The sequence below is a fragment of the Amblyraja radiata genome, chromosome 41, assembly GCF_010909765.2.
Source record: "Amblyraja radiata isolate CabotCenter1 chromosome 41, sAmbRad1.1.pri, whole genome shotgun sequence".
Lineage (NCBI taxonomy): Eukaryota > Metazoa > Chordata > Chondrichthyes > Rajiformes > Rajidae > Amblyraja > Amblyraja radiata.
In genome coordinates this window covers 11,917,938-11,938,416 of record NC_045996.1, presented here as the reverse complement: position 1 = coordinate 11,938,416, position 20,479 = coordinate 11,917,938, and the positions used below count along the sequence as shown (strand labels likewise).

At 50.0% G+C, this 20,479-nt stretch overlaps 1 protein-coding gene across 2 annotated transcripts; it reads left to right on the top strand.

Moving 5' to 3' along the window:
• The first annotated feature begins 10,939 nt into the window (after positions 1–10,939).
• gng8 (G protein subunit gamma 8) lies at positions 10,940–19,731 on the top strand. 2 transcript variants are annotated; one of them, XM_033014315.1, is made up of 3 exons: positions 10,940–11,016; positions 16,693–16,831; positions 19,483–19,731. In XM_033014315.1, exons 2-3 carry the CDS (start codon positions 16,748–16,750, stop codon positions 19,606–19,608), a joined length of 210 nt encoding a protein of 69 aa, XP_032870206.1. In that variant the 5' UTR covers positions 10,940–11,016; positions 16,693–16,747; the 3' UTR covers positions 19,609–19,731. The 2 variants fall into 2 exon arrangements, with proteins under 2 accessions (XP_032870206.1, XP_032870207.1); XM_033014316.1 differs by having other exon boundaries at positions 10,942–11,016; positions 16,690–16,831.
• The last annotated feature ends 748 nt before the right edge of the window (positions 19,732–20,479 follow it).

The window sequence follows — 20,479 nt, the reverse complement described above, 5'->3', positions numbered from 1 at the left end:
ACGGGCTAGGTATCGCTGAGATGTCTGGCCGGTAATTCCATGGAGTTTTGAGTTGAAATCCCGGCTGATTTATACCAATGACCAGATCGCTGGGAACAGCCACAATCATAGAAACATAGAAATTAGGTGCAGGAGTAGGCCATTCGGCCCTTCGAGCCTGCACCGCCATTCAATATGATCATGGCTGATCATCCAACTCAGTATCCCGTACCTGCCTTCTCTCCATACCCTCTGATCCCCTTAGCCACAAGGGCCACATCTAACTCCCTCTTAAATATAGCCAATGAACTGGCCTCGACTACCCTCTGTGGCAGGGAGTTCCAGAGATTCACCACTCTCTGTGTGAAAAAAAGTTCTTCTCATCTCGGTTTTAAAAGATTTCCCCCTTATCCTTAAGCTGTGACCCCTTGTCCTGGACTTCCCCAACATCGGGAGCAATCTTCCTCCCCAACATCGGGAGCAATCCCTAGACTGACACAGATTGCGGGAGTCACTTTTGTGTGGTCACGGTGGCAGCAGCGGTAGAGTTGCTGCCTTGCAGCGAATGCAGCGCCGGAGACCTGGGATCGATCCCGACTACGGGCGCTGTCTGTACGGAGTTTGCACGTTCTCCCCGTGACCCGCGTGGGTTTGCTCCGAGATCTTCGCTTTCCTCCCACACTACAAAGACGTGCAGGTTTGTAGGTAAATTGGCTTGGTGTAAACGTAAAAAAAATTGTTCCTAGTGGGTGTAGGATAGTGTTAATGTGCGGGGATCGCTGGTCGGCGCGGACCCGGTGGGCCGAAGGGCCTGACGTTTTGGGTCGGGACTCTTCTTCAGACTGCACAGACACTGGGCCTGAGGTTTCCGGCCTGGATACTGGGCCTGTGGTTTCCGGCCTGCAGTGGAGGCTGCTCTTGGTGCAAACTTGGGCCTTTCGCATAGGCCTCAGGCCTCAGACTCCCACAGGCCGTGTGGGCACAGCCTGGAGCCCAGGGTCTGGGTCTGGGGTGCCTCAGAGCTGGCTGGTGCACCCACCCATAGGTACATGTGAGGTGACACGGCTGAGGCAGGCAATGTGCGGTTTTGGCACGGGGAAGCCGTTAAGCAAACATTTGGAATATTTTTCTCATGTGAAAGGAAAAATGAAATAACTTTCTGGCAGCTGGCCACGTGGATCTTTTCAGGCCATAACAGGCAAACATTAACAGGGTGAAAAATCGTCGCCGCTCCTGAAAGAAGAGATAGAATCGTTTATTTATATTCCATGATTCTATGCGAGCAGTGAGTGAGTGAGTGTGTGTGTGTGTGAGTGAGAGAGAGAGTGTGTGTGTGTGTGTGTGTGTGTGTGTGTGTGTGTGTGTGTGTGTGTGAGAGTGTGTGTGTGTGTGTGTGTGTGTGTGTGAGTGAGAGAGTGTGTGTGTGTGTGTGTAAGTGTGTGTGTGTGAGAGTGAGAGTGTGTGTGGGAGAGTGTGTGTGTGTGTGAGAGAGAGAGTGTGAGAGTGTGTGTGAGAGAGTGTGTGTGTGTACGCGTGTGAGTGTGTGTGTGTTTGTGTGTGTGTGTGTGTGTGTGTGAGTGTGTGTGTGAGTGTGAGTGTGTGTGTGTGTGTGTGTGTGTACGCGTGTGCGTGTGTGAGTGCGTGTGAGAGTATGTATGTGAGAGTGTGTGTGTTAGAGAGTGAGTGTGAGTGTGTGTGTGTGTGTGTGAGTGTGTGTGTGTGAGTGTGAGTGTGTGTGTGAGTATGTGTGTGAGTGTGAGTGTGTGTGTGTGAGTGAGTGTGAGTGTGAGTGTGTGTGTGAGAGTGTGTGTGTGTGTGTGTGCGTTAGAGAGGGACATAGTTGTATAATAGTTAGTTAGTATATTTGCAACAGTTGTTTGGAACCTTGATGTTGAGGGAGGTTGAGAGAGAGTGAGGGAGAAAAAGAGAGAAGGAGAGGGAGAGAGGGGAGGGAATGAGAGGAAGAGAAATATGGGGAGAAGGAGGGAGGGAGAGGGAGAGAGAGAGAGAGGGAGTGAGTTGGAGATTGAGAGAGGGGAGGGAATTAGAGAGGGAAAGATGGGGAGAAGGAGAGAGAGAGAGAGAGAGAGAGAGGGAGGGAGAGAGTTGGAGATTGAGAGAGGGGAGGGAATTAGAGAGGGAAAGATGTGGAGAAGGAGATAGGGAGACTGAGAGAGAGAGAGGGAGGGAGAGAGGGGAGGGAATTAGGGAGGGAAAGATGTGGAGAAGGAGAGAGAGAGAGAGAGAGAGAGAGAGAGAGAGAGAGAGAGATGGAGATTGAGAGAGCGGATTGAATGAGAGGAAGAGAGAAAGAGAGAAAGGGAGAGGGTGAGAGAGAGAGGGAGAGGGAGAGAGATGGAGATTGAGAGAGTGGAGAGAATGAGAGGAAGAGAGAAAGAAAGGGAGAGAGAGGGAGAGGGAGAGAGAGAGAGGGAGAGAGAGGGAGAGAGAGAGAGTGAGGGAGAGAGGAAGGGATAGAGATAGTAAGGGAGGGAGAGAGAGGGAGAGAGAGAAAGGGAGAGAGAGAGGGAGAGAGTCTGAGAGAGAGAGAGAGAGGAGGAGAGAGGGTGGAGAGAGTGATGTGAATATGAAACAGCTGTGCATACAGATGCCTGTAAATGAGTGCCGGTGGGAGTTGGGGGATGGGTCACATACTACAGACACACACACAGGTTCTTGTCTGGACGTTAGCTGTGGGGTGGGGGGTTGGGGGGAGAGGGGGGGTTGGGGGGAGAGGGGGGGGGGGACGTTTAGCAACACGGACCCTTCCCATTCCCTTTGTTGAAGGAGGAAGCCAAGTCCAGGGTTATGGATCAACCCCAAATAATCTGGAAACCTTGTGTGGGCCGGGACTAACTATCCTCATGCTCGCCCCGTGTCATTGTTCACAGAGAGGTGGGCTTCTCTAACACCCCCAGCCCAACGGAGGGGCGTGTCTGCTACTTGGCCCGCCGCGGAATATTCTAGAAAGCCTCAACAGCAGCTTGCCACAGAGTTGTGGCCTCACAGAATCTCAGACTGGATGACGCGGCTGGGAGAGTTGCTGCCCCCTCAGCGCCAGAGACCCGGGTTCGATCCTGACCTCGGGTGCTGTCTTTGTGGAGTTTGACCGCGCAGGTCACGGGGAGAACGTCGAAACTCTGTGCAGACGACATCCTCTCCCGCCTGGTGCCATGACTCGCGAATAACCAGCTCGGCCAGGCCTAGGAGTAATCCAACCAGGACATCTTCGGCCCTGCCTACTCATTGCTCACCGCTTCCTTTCTTCCTCTTGTGAAAAGTGAAGGGGAAAACTTTCTGACCAGCCCGTATCTTGCGACACAATCTTGGTCGGAAGTCCTGGCACTGAGGCTGATTGCTTGGGCAATCATCGTGTGTAAGCACCATTTACTCTGTTGCCACGGTAACCAAAATTTTTACAGGCCTAAAGCCACTGCAGGCCCCAAATCCATAACCAGGCCAAACCTTTGTTTATAGATGGAATATTTAGGCATTAACTCTTTAGAGGCTGAAATATATATAGCATTGGAGACAGTCTGAAGAAGGGTCTCGACCCGAAACGTCACCCATCCCTTCTCTCCGGAGATGCCGCATGACCCGCTGAGTTAAGGGCCTGTCCCACTCTACGAGTTCACCCAAGAGCTCTCCCGAGTTTTTAAGAATTCAAACTCGTGGTAAGCACGGAGAATGTACGTAGCGGGTACGTCGGAGCTCGGGGACGTCTCTTAGCGGCTCGTAACGCTAACGGCAGGTACTCGGGAAACGCGGTGAGCTCGTGAAGACTCGTGAAGATTTTTCATCCTGATGTACCGACGAGCGGCCATTATTGTAAATCTCCGAGTTCGAATCAGGGCAAACTCGGGAGAACGCTTTGAATTAGCTGGTACAGTGGGACAGGCCCAATTACTCCAGCATTCTGTGTCTACCTTCGGTGTAAAGCAGCAGCTGCAGTTCCTTCATCTCAGGACTCCAGCACGCGGTGAGTTAATGACCAGCACTTGACTCCATCTTCACCGTTGCCGTGCCGGCTGCCTGACATGCATGAAGGCAAGAGAATAAGAGTGGAACATGGCAGATTAGATCAAACCCTCACTGCCACTCACTGCTCACGGCCAACAAAACATGTCACCACAGAGGCCTCATTAACTCTTCAATGGCAGAAAGCTCCCTTCAATAAATAACATGCTCCTGTTTCCTTCTTCATTGTTACTTTATCATCATTATGCCCCCGTCCCACTTGGGAAACCTGAATGGAAACCTCTGGAGACTTTGCGCCCCACCCAAGGTTTCCGTGCGGTTCCCGGAGGGTGCAGGTGGTTGCCGGAGGTTGCAGGTAGTGGAAGCAGGTAGAGAGACTGACAAAACCCTCCGGGAACCGCACGGAAACCTTGGGCGGGGCGCAAAGTCTCCAGAGGTTTCCGTTCAGGTTTCCGAAGCGGGACAGGGGGCATTACATTACTTACGTCCCAAAAAAAACTTCAGAGTGTTTCCTAACCAGAAGCCTTGGATGAACCATGAGGTCCGCATTCTTCTGAAGGCCCGGGCATTCGGGTCTGGAGATATAGAGGTCTACAACAAGCGCCTTGAGTATTAGAAAGGCGCTATATAAATCCCATCCATTAATATTATTATTACAACAAGTCCAGGTACGACCATCAAAAAGGCCAAAAGGGACTTCTGCTCCAAGCTGGAGGATGTTCGGCAACTGTGGCACGATGAATGCTATCACCCCCTACACGGCGAAATCAGAGTGAGGCCTAACTATAGGGTGACCCGTATTAGCCAGGACATCCCGTATATTGGGCTAAGTTGGTTTGTCCCTTACAGAACCTGTATTTGGGAGTGAGAAAGTTGGCAACCCTAGGCCTAACGCAAATTGGGGGAACAACACCTCATATTTCGCTTGGGCAGCTAATATCCCAGCGGTATGAATATGATTTCTCCAATCTCAAGTAAACCTTGCACCTCCCCCCCAAACCCACCCCCCCCCCCCCCCCCCCCCCCCCCCCCCCACTTTCTCTCCATCCCTCCCCCACAAAAATTGTACCAGCTTCAAAGTCGTCTTGGTGAGTCTCATTGTCTGTATCTGGCTTTTACCTAGACCTCGTTTCTCTTTCCCCCAACTCTCAATCTGAAGAAGGGTCTCGGACCGAAACGTCACCCATTCCTTCCCTCCAGGGATGCACACTCTACTGAGCTTGTTCCACCATTACAGTGCATCAGTTTAGCTTAGTTTGGTTTAGTTCAGAGCTACAGCGTGGAAACAGGCCACCGGGTCCATGCCGACCAGCGATCACCCATTCAAATTCCTGGGGCGTGCACATTTCCGAAGATCTCTCCTGGTCCCAGAACGCTGACGCAATCATAAAGAAAGCACATCAGCGCCTCTACTTCCTGAGAAGATTACGGAGAGTCGGTTTGTCAAGGAGGACTCTCTCGAACTTCTACAGGTGCACAGTAGAGAGCATGCTGACCGGTTGCATCGTGGCTTGGTTCGGCAACTTGAGCGCCCTGGAGAGGAAAAGGCTGCAAAAAGTTGTAAACACTGCCCAGTCCATCATCGGCTCTGACCTCCTGTCCATCGAGGGGATCTATCGCAGTCGCTGCCTCAAAAAGGCTGCCAGCATCATCAAGGACCCACACCATCCTGGCCACACACTCATCTCCCTGCTACCTTCAGGTAGAAGGTACAGGAGCCTGAAATCTGTTACATCCAGGTTCAGGAATAGCTGCTTCCCCACAGCCATCAGGCTATTCAACACAACTTCAAACAAACTATGAACAGCCGATTGCTCTTTAACTGTTTATTCATGTGTATATTGAACTGAACTGTCCTGTATTTATGCCTACAATATTCTGTTGTGCTGCAGCAAGCAAGGATATCATTGTCCTATCTGGGACACACGACAATAAACTCTCTTGATTCTTGACATGACCAGTTCTATCCTACAGACTCGGGACAATTTGCAGAAGCCGATTAACCTACAAACCCGCACGTCTTTGGAGTGTGGGAGGAAACCGGAGCACCCGTTGAAAACCCACGCGGGTCGCGGGGAGAATGTGCAAACTCGGTGCAGTACTCGAACCCGGGTCTCCGGCGCTGTAGGGCACCAACTCTACCGCTGCGCCACCGAGACCCGCTGAGTTACTCCAGCACTTTGTGTCTTTTTTATGGATTACGCAGCACCTGCAGTTCCTTAGAAGGGCCAGTGCAAGTCCAGGGAGACGTGCGCACAGGCTTGACACGTCGGAGGTTCTGCAAACAGAAAATACTGAGAGTAAGTCATTTGTGCTGAGGTTGAGAAAAATAAATAGCTCTAAGCATCCACATGAGGCAACTGATTAAGCAAGGGTCTTTGTTCATTGTTTAGTATATGGGCTATTAAAAGACTATTTTGAATGGTCCAGAGCTCATGAAAAAAGTATTTATAGCTTAATTGAGGATATTTTAAAATAGAGACTGGAAAATCAGACTCCAAAATGGCGGCTTGTGTGTGTGTGTGTGTGTGTGTGTGTGTGTGTTCGCTGTTTCTAAGAATAGGCTGTTGCAAGAAGCTAGGGCGGCCCACGGTGGTGCAGCGGTAGAGTTGCTGCCTCACAGCGCCAGAGACCCGGGTTCGATCCCGGACTAGGGGTGCTGTCTGTACGGAGTTTGCACGTTCTCCCCTGTTTGGGATTTCCCCGGGAGCTCCAGTTTCCTCCCACACTCCAAAGACGTCCAGGTTTGGCGGTTCATCGGTTTTGGTGGAGATTATAAATTGACCCTAGAAACGTATTAGTGTGCAGGGATCGCTGGTCGTCACGGGCTCGGTGGGCAGAAGGGCCTGTTTCTCTGCTATCTCTAACTAAACTAAACTAAACTAAAAATAAGTTAAACTCAGCTCATAAAGTCATGTGGTAGGAGCAGAATTAGGCCATTCGGCCCATCAAGTCTACTCCGCCATTCAATCATGGCTGATCTATCTCTCCCTCCTAACCCCATTCTCCTGCCTTCTCCCCATAACATCTGACACCCGCACTAATCAAGAATTTATCGATCTCTGCCTTAAAAATATCCATTGATTTGGCCTCCACAGATTCACAACTCTCTGGGTGAAAAAGTTTCTCCTCATCTCAGTCCTAAATGGCCGACCCCTTATTCTTAAACTGTGGTCCCTGGTTCTAGACTCCCCCAACATGGGGAACATTTTTCCTGCATCTAGCCTGGCCAATCCCTTAAGAATATTATATGTTCCTATAAGATATCCTTATAAGATATTTGGGACGACAGATGGCACAATGGGCTAAGTGTTCGGCTGGCAACCATAAGGTAGCCGGTTCGAATCCCGCTTGGAGTGCATAATAATAACTTTATTTAATAATAATAACTTTATTTATAAAGCACTTTAAACAACTACAGTTGCCACATTTGCATACTGTCGTTGTGTCTTTGGGCAAGACACTTCACCCACCTTTGCCTGTGTGTGAATGTGTGTGAATGTGTGTGAGTGATTGGTGGTGGTCGGAGAGGCCGTAGGCGCAGATTGGCAGCCACGCTTCCGTCAGTCTGCCCCAGGGCAGCTGCGGCTACAGAAGTAGCTTACCACCACCGAGTGTGACTGAGGAGTGAACGAATAATGCGATGTAAAGTGCCTTGAGTATTAGAAAGGCGCTATATAAATCCCATCCATTATTATTATTATTATTATTATCCTCTCATCCTTCTAAATTCCAGTGAATATTCACAAGGAGGCACAGAAACAGGCCCTTCGGCCCAGTGATCCCATGCTGTCCATCAAGCATGGTGGTGCTGCAGTAGAGTTGCCGCCTCAATGCCCCAGAGTGCCAGGTTCGATCCTGACCGCGGGTGCTGTCTGTGCGGTGTTTGCACGCTCTCCCTGTGACTGCGTGGGTTTTCTCTGGGTGCACGGGTTTCCTAAAGATGTATGGGGCTGCAGGCCAATTGGCTTCTGCAAATTGCCTCTAGTGTGTAGGATGTAAAAGTGGAATAACATAGAACTGGTTTAAAACTAAAGCTAAATAAACAAAATAGTTTACATTTTCGGGAGATATAGTGTTAAAGAAGGAACTGCAGATGCTGGAAAATGCTGTGGTATGGAGTCTGGGTAAGGATGTGGTCGTAGAGGGAAGAGGTCCGCAATAACCAACCTGACCTCCCGGTGGCTCAGCACTTCAACTCCCCCTCCCATTCCGTATCCGACCTCTCTGTCCTGGGCCTCCTCCATGGCCAGAGTGAGCAACACCGGAAATTGGAGGAACAGCACCTCATATTCCGCCTGGGGAGCCTGCATCCTGGTGGCATGAACATTGAATCTTCACAATTCTGTTAACCCTTGCTGTCTCCTCCCCTTCCTACCTCTCCCTCAGCCCTCGGGGTCATTCTCCTCCTTTTCCTTTGTTCTTTTTTTTCCTCCCCCCCCCCCCCCCCCCAACCCTACGTCAGTCCGAAGAAGGGTTTCGGCCCGAAACGTTGCCTATTTCCTTCGCTCCATGCAAAGAGTTGTACACTCTCCACTATAGGAAATAGGCAACGTTTCGGGCCGAAACCCTTCCGGGTTTCGGCCCGAAACGTTGCCTATTTCCTTCGCTCCATAGATGCTGCTGCACCCGCTGAGTTTCTCCAGCATTTTTGTCTACCTTCGAGAGATATAGAGTGGTCATTGAATGCCCGGGGGAACTAATGTAATCGGTAGTTATCAATGACACAAAATGCTGGAGTAAGTCAGGGTGACAGACAGCATCTGTGGAGAGGAGGAATGATGAGATGCTGCCTGTCCCGCTGAGTTAATCCAACATTTGGTGTCTATCTTCGATTTAAACCAGCATCTGCAGTTCTTTCCTATACATAATTCGCAATAGTCTGAAGAAGGGTCTGGACCCGAAACGTCACCCATTCCGTCTCTCCAGAGATGCTGCCTGTCCTGCTGAGTTGCTCCAGCTTTTTGTGTCTTTCATTAGTTATCGATGAATTGGACCAGGAGTGCTCAAAGAATTTACGACCTCATTGATGATTCTATGTCTGTAGCCAGCAGTGTTCAGTGTGTTGAATGTATAGACCTGTTTAAAAAAGTATCTGTCTGCTAACGTTTGAGGATCTACTTGTTCTTGCTGCAGCTGCGTTGACTTTGGTTGGTGAGAGAAGACATGTGAGACAAGACAAGTCCTACTCTTGTTTCATCGAAGTAAACGCAGTTTTAGTTTAGGAAATGTGTAGGAAGGGACCTACACAGGAATATGACAGTCCCTGGGATGGCAGGACTGTCATATGAGGAAAGATTGAAAAGACTAGGGTTGTATTGACTGGAGCTTAGAAGGATGAGGGGGCATCTTATAGAAACATATAAAATTATAAAAGGACTGGTCAAGCTAGATGCAGGAAAAATGTTCCCAATGTTGGGCGAGTCCAGAACCAGGGGCCACACAGTCTTAGAATAAAGGGGAGGCCATTTAAGACTGAGGTGAGAAAAAAACGTTTTCACCCAGAGAGTTGTGATTTTGTGGAATTCCCTGCCACAGAGGGCAGTGGAGGCCAAGTCACTGGATGGATTTAAGAGAGAGTTAGATAGAGCTCTAGGGGCTAGTGGAGTCAAGGGATATGGGGAGAAGGCAGGCACGGGTTATTGGTAGGGGACGATCAGCCATGATCACAATGAATGGCGGTGCTGGCTCGAAGGGCCGAATGGCCTCCTCCTGCACCTATTTTCTATGTTTCTATGAACCGCAGATGCTGGTTTTAGCCGAAGATAGACACAAAATACTGGAGTAACTCAACGGGTCAGACAGCATCTCTGGAAACAATAGATAGGTGACTTCTGGGTCTCCCGAAACGTCACCTATTCCTGGAGTAACTCGGCAGGTCAGCATCTGTGGGAAAGGGCTCCAACCCGAAAAGTCACCCCACCTTTTTTCTCCAGAGATGCTGCCTGACCCGCTGTGTTACTCCAGCACTTTGTGTCCTTTGGTGTAAACCAGCATCTGCAGTTCCTTCCCACATGTTATTTGAGAGATTCCCTGGTCAACACTGCTCTCTGCTGTCTGAGGGAGAAACTTACAACAGGCTGGCAAATGTTGAGTCGGGGAAGATAGACACCAAGTGCTGGAGTAACTCAGTGGGACAGGCAGCATCTATGGAGAGATGTTTCGGGTCCACTTTGGTGTCCCTCTACTTTATTGTTGTATATAAGGAAAATCCTTCATTCTATCCCATTTCTTCTTTTTCAATATTGTTAATAAACATAATCCTGATCAATAAAGATCAAAGCCTCGATGTTTGACGCCGCCCCCCGGACAATGGCATGTCACGATGGTTGTTTAAATTGGAAATTAAAATACTTTTAAACGGTAGGCATTCACTAAATAACTTAAAATATTTACAACCCTTAAAATATTCCTCTATTCTTGGCAGATATAGATACCAAGCCAATTACACTAAAACCTGGAGTGCAGAGAGTGTGTGAGTGTGTGTGTGTGTGTGCGTGTGTGTGTGCGCGCGTGCGTGTGTGTGTGCGCGTGTGTGTGTGCGTGTGTGTGTGCGTGTGCATGTGTGTGTGCATGTGTGTGTGCGTTGGTGCGCGCAACGCGTGTGTGTGTGTGTGCGTGTGTGTGTGTGTGTGTGTGTGTGTGCGTGCGTGTGCGTGCGTACGCGCGTGCGTGTGCGTGTTGGCGCGTGTGTGTGCGTGTTGCGCGCGTGTGTGTGGTGCGTGTGTGCGCGCCGCGTGGTGTGTGTGCGTGGTCGTTGTGTGTGTGGTGGTGTGCGTGCGTGCATGGGTGGTGTGTGGTGTGTGTGTGTGTGCGTGTGTGTGTGTGTGTGTGTGTGTGTGTGCGTGTGTGCGTGTGCGTGCGTGCGTGCGTGCATGTGTGTGTGTGTGTGTGTGTGTGTGTGTGTGAGACTATGTGACTCTGCTGTCCCACTGAGACCAGGTTGATGTAATACGCTGAGGGAGTGACTAGCCCAGTCTCAGTGGATCTTGGTTGCGACTCAGTCACTAACTCATTTGCGCAGCCACTCCGACTGCTACAGGAGCTCCCACTGAGCAGGTAAGTGAAACAGGCTGGGGCATCCTCTCGGTACCCTGGCACGGACTATGCTGCTGCTGCTGCCTATTGTGGCTTCACATGGACAGTGGCATCGACACCAGTGTGTGTGAAGGAACTGCAGACGCTGGTTCAAACCAAAGATAGATTAGCGAGTCTGGGTTAAAATGTGATCGTAGAATCGGGGAGCAGGAGGAAGTAGTCTGAAGAAGGGTCTCCACCCGAAACGTCACCCATTCCTTCTCTCCCGAGATGCTGCCTGTCCCGCTGAGTTACTCCAGCACTTTGTATCTTGTATTGACATCAGTGTTAGTTAGCACCTTGTATAGCATTTGAGTACAGGAGCAGGGAGGTTCTACTGCAGTTGTACAGGGTCTTGGTGAGACCACACCTGGAGTATTGCGTACAGTTTTGGTCTCCTAATCTGAGGAAAGACATTCTTGCCATAGAGGGAGTACAGAGAAGGTTCACCAGACTTATTCCTGGGATGTCAGGACTTTCATATGAAGAAAGACTGGATAGACTCGGCTTGTACTCGCTAGAATTTAGAAGATTGAGGGGGGATCTTATAGAAACTTACAAAATTCTTAAGGGGTTGGACAGGCTAGATGCAGGAAGATTGTTCCCGATGTTGGGGAAGTCCAGAACAAGGGGTCACACAGTTCAAGGATAAAGGGGAAATCTTTTAGGACCGAGATAAGAAAAACACTTTTTACACAGAGAGTGGTGAATCTGTGGAATTCTCTGCCACAGAAGGTAGTTGAGGCCACACAGTTCATTGGCTATATTTAAGAGGGAGTTAGATGTGGCCCTTGTGGCTAAAGGGATCAGGGGGTATGGAGAGAAGGCAGGGATGGGATACTGAGTTGGATGATCAGCCATGGTCATATTGAATGGCGGTGCTGGCTCGAAGGGCCGAATGGCCTACTCCTGCACCTATTTTCTATGTTTCTATGTAGGTCCTGGTTCATATGGGTGTCAGCTTGAACGATTGAGTTTACATGCCCATTTGTATCCAAGTGTCCCATGTAATGTGTCTCTATGTACAAGCCTGTGTTAATGCCCAGGTGTGTTTGATGCAGCTCATATCCATTTAAGTATAGTTATTTGTGTGTGTGTATGGGATAGTTCTGCACAGGTGTGTGCATTGGAGAGGGAGAGACCCTCAGACTATCCTTGATCGGACTTTGCTGGCTTTACCTTGCACTAAACGTTATTCCCTTATCATGTATCTGTACACTGTGAACGGCTCGATTGTAATCATGTGTTGTCTTTCCGCTGACTGGTTAGCACGCAACAAAAGCTTTTCACTGTACCTCGGTACACGTGACAATAAACTGAACTGCACTGAACTGAGAATGGAATCAGACCCTCTGGCCCAACTTGTCCATGTTGACCAAGATGTCTAGCCTAGGTACACAAAAATGCTGGCGGGTGCAGCAGCATCTATGGAGCGAAGGAAATAGGCAACGTTTCGGGACGAAACCCTGAAATAAGGAAATAGGTAACGTTTCGGGTCGAAACCCGGAAGGGTTTCGGCCCGAAACGTTGCCTATTTCCTTCGCTCCATAGATGCTGCTGCACCCGCTGAGTTCCTCCAGCACTTTTGTCCACCTTCGATTTTCCAGCATCTGCAGTTCCTTCTTAAAAACTAAACTAGAGAGAGACATAAAAATCTGGAGTCAACTCAGCGGGTGAGGCAGCATCTCTGGAGACGTTTCGGGTCGAGACCCTTCTTCAGACAGAACTGAATGGAAGGGCTGGTGTCGATGAGGTTGATATAAATGGAGAACTACGACTGGTAGAAGTTAAACGATGGGCCGAATGGCCTACACCTGCTTCTACTGTGTATGTAACCCTCTCCCCTCCTCCCCTCAGCCCCCCTTCTCTCTACCAGACGCATTAGGGGACATGCATGGGGATTATTGCAATGCAAATGGGCAGAAAAAGGCACATAATTGAAAAAATAGACTTAATCCCTGACCTTCTCCCCCCCCCTCCCTCTCAGCACCCTCCCCCCCCCCCCTTCCCTGCTCCTCCCAGCCGCTACCTTCTGGTCCTTCAAAGGTGACATTTCCACCAAGGGAGGGTCTCTCTCAGCGACCTCATTAGCCGAGCGGCCGCTGCATATGTTAGCGGCTCCCCTCCGCGCGCTCTGGAGGGTAGCAGATGTTCACAAGGTTTAATTAGCGGGGGAACCCTGCCCTGGGAGTCGCTCTGCGCCAGCAATCATCTTAATCACCCTGGTCTTTCAACTCTGACTAATTAACGCTAGATCAGTCCCTTCAGCCACCAACTGCTGGTCCCCTTGGGAAAGGGGGTTAGGAACGTTTTTCTGTTTGGTTTTTACTGACACCTGTACAGTGGAAAACTTTTTGGAAACTTTCAGCAGAATGACTATGATTGTTTACAGTCGAGATGTCCACAGTGTATACAGATACATTAGTTTACATAGAAACATAGAACATAGAATACCCCTCAGGTTCCTATTAAATCTTTCCCCCTTCACCTTGAGCCTATGTCATAGAATCATAGAAAATAGAAACTATCCTACACACACTTGGGACAATTTACATTTGTACAAAGCCAATGTCTTTGGAGTGTGGGAGGAAACATAGAAACATAGAAACATAGAAAATAGGTGCAGGAGTAGGCCATTCGGCCCTTCTAGCCTGCACCGCCATTCAATATGATCATGGCTGATCATCCAACTCAGTATCCTGTACCTGCCTTCTCTCCATACCCGCTGATCCCACAAGGGCCACATCTAACTCCCTCTTAAATATAGCCAATGAACTGTGGCCTCAACTACCATCTGGGGCAGAGAATTCCACAGATTCACCACTCTCTGTGTGAAAAATGTTTTCCTCATCTCGGTCCTAAAGGAATTCCCCCTTATCCTTAAACTGTGACCCCTTGTTCTGGACCTCCCCAACATCGGGAACAATCTTCTTGCATCTAGCCTGTCCAACCCCTTAAGAATTTTGTAAGTTTCTATAAGATCCCCCCTCAATCTTCTAAATTCTAGCAGATACATTAGTTTACATAGAAACATAGAACATAGAATACCCCTCGGATTCCTATTAAATCTTTCCCCTTTCACCTTGAGCCTATGTCATAGAAACATAGAAACATAGAAAATAGGTGCAGGAGGAGGCCATTCGGCCCTTCGAGCCAGCACCGCCATTCATTGTGATCATGACTGATCATCCCCAATCAATAACCCGTGCCTGCCTTCTCCCCATATCCCTTGATTCCACTAGCCCCTAGAGCTCTATCTAACTCTCTCTTAAATCCATCCAGTGACTTGGCCTCCACTGCCCTCTGTGGCAGGGAATTCCACAAATTCACAACTCTCTGGGTGAAAAAGTTTTTTCTCACCTCAGTCTTAAATGGCCTCCCCTTTATTGTGGCCCCTGGTTCTGGACTCGCCCATCATGGGGAACATTTTTCCTATAGTTTAGAGATATAGCATGGTGTTTCAAGAGAGAGCTAGATAGGGCTCTTAAAAATAGCCGAGTTAGGGGATATGGGGAGAAGGCAGGAACGGGGTACTGATAGGGGATGATCAGCCATGATCATATTGAATGGTGGTGCTGGCTCGAAGGGCCGAATGGCCTACTCCTGCACCTATTGTCTATTGTCTATTGTCTATTGTCACGGGGAGAACGTACAAACTTAACTTGGAGATATAGCGCGGAAGCAGGCCCTTCAGCCCACCAAGTCCGCACCGACCAGCGATCCCCGCACACTAACACTATCCTACACACACTAGGGACAATTTTACATTTACACCAAGCCAATTAACCTACAAACCTGTACGTCTTTGGAGTGTGGGAGGAAACCGAAGATCTCGGAGAAAACCCACGCAGGTCACAGGGAGAACGTGCAAACTCCGTACAGACAGCGCCCGTAGTCGGGATCGAACCCGGGTCTCCGGCGCTGCAAGCGCTGTGAGGCAGCAACTCTACCGCTGTGCCACCGCGCTTGGGCAGGGAAGGGGTTAACAACGTCCTGATGTTTATCACCGGGCCAAACACCAGCTGCGATAAACAAGTGGTGTCAACACGCTCCCAGCTCCCCCCCCCCTCCCCCCCCCCCCCCCCCCACGGGACTGGTTCTCAGCTGGTCTTATGCATTACCTCTCTGAACTGAAGTCAATCCATCATATCAACACCAGCCAAAAGTGCCTGCAGTTCGATCGGCCTGCAATCTAATCAGTGGAGCACAGGGACCTTTATATCATAGACCCATCAAAGCAAGTTACAGGCTGTAAGGTAACCATCTACCCTCTCCCATCAGGCTAAAAGATAGATCTGCTGTCTTCCATTGACTCCATCTACACCTCAATGGAATCAAGGACCAGTCGCACCCCAGCACTCACGCCTTTCTTCTCTAGAAGAGCGAAAACGCACACACCTCCAGATTCAGAGACAGTTTCTTCCCAGCTGTTATCAGGCAACTGAACCATCCTACCACAACCAGAGAGCAGTGCTGAACTACTATAGAAACATGGAAACATAGAAAATAGGTACAGGAGTAGGCCATTCGGCCCTTCGAGCATGCACCGCCTTTCAATATGATCATCCAACTCAGTATCCCATCCCTGCCTTCTCTCCATACCCCCTGATCCCTTTAACCACAAGGGCCACATCTAACTCCATCTTAAATATAGCCAATGAACTGTGTGGCCTCAACTACCTTCTGTGGCAGAGAATTCCACAGATTCACCACTCTCTGTGTGAAAAATGTTTTCCTCATCTCGGTCCTAAAAGATTTCCCCCTTATCCTTAAACTGTGACCCCTTGTTCTGGACTTCCCCAACATCGGGAACAATCTTCCTGCATCTAGCCTGTCCAACCCCTTAAGAATTTTGTAAGTTCTACCTCTTTGGTGACCCTGGGACTATCCTTGATGGGACTTTGCTGGCTTTACCTTGCACTGAACGTTATTCCCCTTATCATGTATCTGTACACTGTGGACGGCTCGACTGTAATCATGTGTCTTCGGCTCTGCGAGTGCTGTAATGGGCCTGTCATCAGTGATAGGAGCAGGATGAGGCCATTCGGGTGACACAGGTGTCAGAGGTTATGGGGAGAAGGCAGGAGAATGGGGTTAGGATGGAGAGATAGATCAGCCATGATTGAATGGCGGAGTAGACTTTATGGGCCAAATGGCCTAATTCTGCTCCTATTCCTTATGACATGATGACCATTCGGCCCATCAGGTCTAGTCTCCCTCCTAACCCCTGATCTCTTTCACGTTTTCCTTGACCCTCGTCCGCTTTGATGTCTCATTTTCACACCTTTCACCTCCTTGTCTCTGTGCCTCCCTCTCATACGGCGATAAGGTCAAAGGGAATAGGAGTGGAAATGGGCCATTCGGCCCGTCAAGTCTACTCTGTCATTCATCCGATCGAATCTCTCCCTCCTAACCCCATTCTCCTGCCTTCTCCCCGTAACCCCCGACACCCGCACCTAGAACTGCACCTTCGTCACCTGACAAGAACTAGCCCTCCGATGGACGTACCCCCGCATTCCCCATAGCCCCTGACTCACGCACTAATCAGGAATGTATCCATCTCCGCCTTAAATATACCCCCAGCCTCCTGCGGCAAAAAACTCCGCAGATTCACCGCCCTCCGACTAATGAAACTCCTCCTCATCTCCTTCCCAGAAGGACGTCGTTGTAGGAAGGTCCACCTTGCTGTGTTTCTGGAGCGGAGCGCTACACGATGCCTAACCTCACGGCCAAGATTGCCGAGGCCCGCCTGGCGGTGGAGCAGCTGAAGCTGGAGGTCCACATCGACCGCATGCAGGTGAGTCTGCGTCACCTACTCTGTACTCTATGGAGTTTAGAAGGATGAGTGGGGATCTCATTGAAACATATAAGATTATTTAAGGGGCTGTCCCACTTGGGAATTGTTTGCGTGTAATTTACGCGACATCACTTCGCACGACGCGCACGTGATGCGTGCATGGTGCGCATTACGCGCGCATAGTGCGTGGTGACATAGGCAGAGACGCGCGATCGTGCGCGGCGCCCCAGGATTTTGGGACGTACAGAATCTTCGCTCGCCATCTGCGTGACACGCAAATGACAGCCAAGTGGGACAGGCCCTTATGGGCTTGGACACGCTAGAGGCAGGAAACATGTTCTCGATGTTGGGGGAGTCCAGAACCAGGGGCCACACACAGTTTAAGAATAAGGAGTAAGCCATTTAGAACGGAGACGTGGAACACTTTTTCACGCAGAGAGTTGTGAGTCTGTGGAATTCTCTGCCTCAGAGGGCGGTGGAGGCAGGTTCTCTGGATGCTTTCAAGAGAGAGCTAGATAGGGCTCTTAAAGATAGCGGAGTCAGGGGATATGGGGAGAAGGCAGGAACGGGGTACTGATTGGGGATGATCAGCCATGATCACATTGAATGGCGGTGCTGGCTCGAAGGGCCGAATGGCCTACTCCTGCACCTATTGTCTATTGTCTTGGAGGGTCCACGGGTGGTCCTGTATTTAGTTTCCGAGACGGAAACCAGTCACTTTGGTCTGAAGAAGGGTCTCGACCCAAAACGTCACCCATTCCTTCTCTCCGGAGATGCTGCCTGTCCCGCTGAGTTACTCCAGCTTTATGTGCGTGTCTGTCTTCGGTTTCAACCAGCATCTGCAGTTCCTTCTCACACCTTTGCTCTGAAGACAGACACAAAAAGCTGGAGTAACTCAGCGGGACAGGCAGCATCTCCGGAGAGAAGGAATTGGTGACGTTTCGGGTCCAGACCGTTGGTTGGGGATAAGGGAAACGAGGGACATAGAGGATGATGTGGAGAGATAAAGAATAATGAATGAAAGATATGCAAAAAAAGTTAGGATGATAAAGGCAACAGGCCATTGTTCGCTGTTTGTTGGGTGGAAACGAGCTCTGTTCCTTTGGTAGAAATATTAAGTCCAGAAAACTAATCACTAATGGGGGCACAGAGTCTTTAGTTCAGTTCAGGACGACAGATGGCACAATGGGCTAAGTGTTCGGCTGGCAACCGGAAGGTAGCCGGTTCGAATCCCGCTTGGAGTGCATACTGTCGTTGTGTCCTTGGGCAAGACACTTCACCCACCTTTGCCTGTGTGTGAATGTGTGTGAGTGATTGGTGGTGGTCGGAGGGGCCGTAGGCGCAGATTGGCAGCCACGCTTCCGTCAGTCTGCCCCAGGGCAGCTGTGGCTACAGAAGTAGCTTACCACCACCGAGTGTGACTGAGGAGTGAATGAATAATGCGATGTAGAGCGCCTTGAGTATTAGAAAGGCGCTATATAAATCCCATCCATTATTATTATTATTATTAGTTTATTGTCACGTGTACCGAGGTATAGTGAAATACTTTTGTCACGTGCTAACCAGTCAGCGGAAAGACAGCAGAAACAGGGTGCAGAGAAGCTTTACGAGAATGTTGCCAGAACTAAAAGGTCTGAGCTATAGGGAGAGGTTGAGTAGGCTGGGTCTCAATTCCTTGGAGCGCAGGAGGATCAGGGGTGATCTTATAGAGGTGTATAAAATCATGAGAGGAATAGATCGGGTAGAGTTTCTTGCCAGAGTAGGGGAATCGAGGACCAGAGGACATAGGTTTAAGGTGAAGGGGGAAAGATTTAATAGGAATCTGAGGGGTAACATTTTCACACAAAGGGTGGTGGGCGTATGGAACAAGCTGCCAGAGGAGGTAGTTGAGGCTGGGACTATCCCAACGTTTAAGAACCAGTTGGACAGGTACATGGATAGGACAGGTTTGGAGGGATATGGACCAAATGCGGGCAGGTGGGACTAGTGTAGCTGGGACATGTTGGCTGGTGTGGGCAAGTTGGGCCGAAGGGCCTGTTTCCACGCTGTATCACTCCATGATTCTATGTTGACCAGCGATCCCCGCACACTAACACTCTCCTACACACACTAGGGACAATTTATATTTGTACAAATCCAATGGATCGACAAACCTGCACGTGTGGGAGGAAACCGGAGCACCCGGAGAAACCCCACACAGTCACGGGGGGAGCCGACAAACTCTGTAGAGACAAGCACCTGAGTTGGAAACATATCATCGTTCCTACATGGTCACCATCTTGCATAGAAACATTTGGCCCTTCGAGCCAGCACTGTCATTCAATGTCTTCTTCGTGAATCTGGAGGTGTGTGTCTTCACACTTCGATACCTTTTGCCCGATGGGTTATTTCGGTCAGCATGGGCAAGTTGGGCTGAAGGGCCTGCTCCAAGCTGTGGGATTCACTTTGTACACCTGGTATGGACATTTTATGTCTAGGAAGGAACTGCAGATGCTGATTGAAATCGAAGGTAGACACAAAAAGGGGCGGGCAGCATCTCTGGAGAGAAGGAATGGGTGACGTTTCGGGTCGAGACCCTTCGTCAGGCCTTGTGGTTTTGTGGTGGACTCCAACATTGACCTCTTTCCTCTCCTCTTCCCCCCCCCATCCAGGTTTCCAAAGCAGCTGCGGAACTTCTAGCCTACTGTGAGGAGCACGCCAAGGAGGACCCACTGGTCACCCCTGCAGCCAACTCCACCAACCCCTTTCGAGACAAGGGTATGTGTGCCATCCTTTAAGGGTGAGCACAATGCCCAGCTCCCTCTGCCCCCACAACCCCACCTGCCACGGTTGGCTTTGGGAAGAGTAAGGTTGGACAACTGATGGAGGATTAGTGCACACAAATAAAAACTTGGACACAGCCCTGGTACGTGTGATTACTCATCAGATTAATTAGTTTAGAGATACAGCGCGGAAACAGGCCCTTCGGCCCACCGAGTCAGTGCCGGCCAGCGATCCCCGCAATCCCACACACACACGGGGGACAATGCGTACTTTACACCAAGACAATTAACCTACAAACCTGCACGTCTTTGGAGTGCGGGAGGAAACCGAAGCTCTCGGAGAAAACCCACGCGGGTCACGGGGAGAACGTGCAAACTCCGCACAGACAGCGCCCGTAGCCGGGATTGAACCCGTGTTTCCGGAGCCGCATGCGCTGTGAGGCAGCAACTCTACCGCTGCGCCACCATGCCCGCCCATAAATGCTTATGCCCTTGATGTGTACTATGGAGTAAAATTCTAAGCGGCCTCAATACAGCACAGTGGTGCATCGGTAGAGGAAATGTCCTACAGTGCCAGAGACCCAGGTTCGATCCTGACTACGGGTGTTTAACCTGCACATTCTCCCCGTGACCTGCGTGGGTTTCCCCCGAGATCTTCGGTTTCCTACCACACTCCAAAAGTCGTACCAGTTTGAAGATCAATTGGCTTGGTGCAAGTGTAAATTGTCCCGAGCTTGTGTAGGGTAGTGTTAATCTTTGGGGATCGCTGGTCGGTGCGGACTCGGTGGGCCAAAGGGCCTGTTTCCGCGCTGTGTCTCGAAACTAAACTCAACTAAACCAAACAAAGAAATAGACACAAGAAGTGGAGTGACTCAGTGGGACAGGC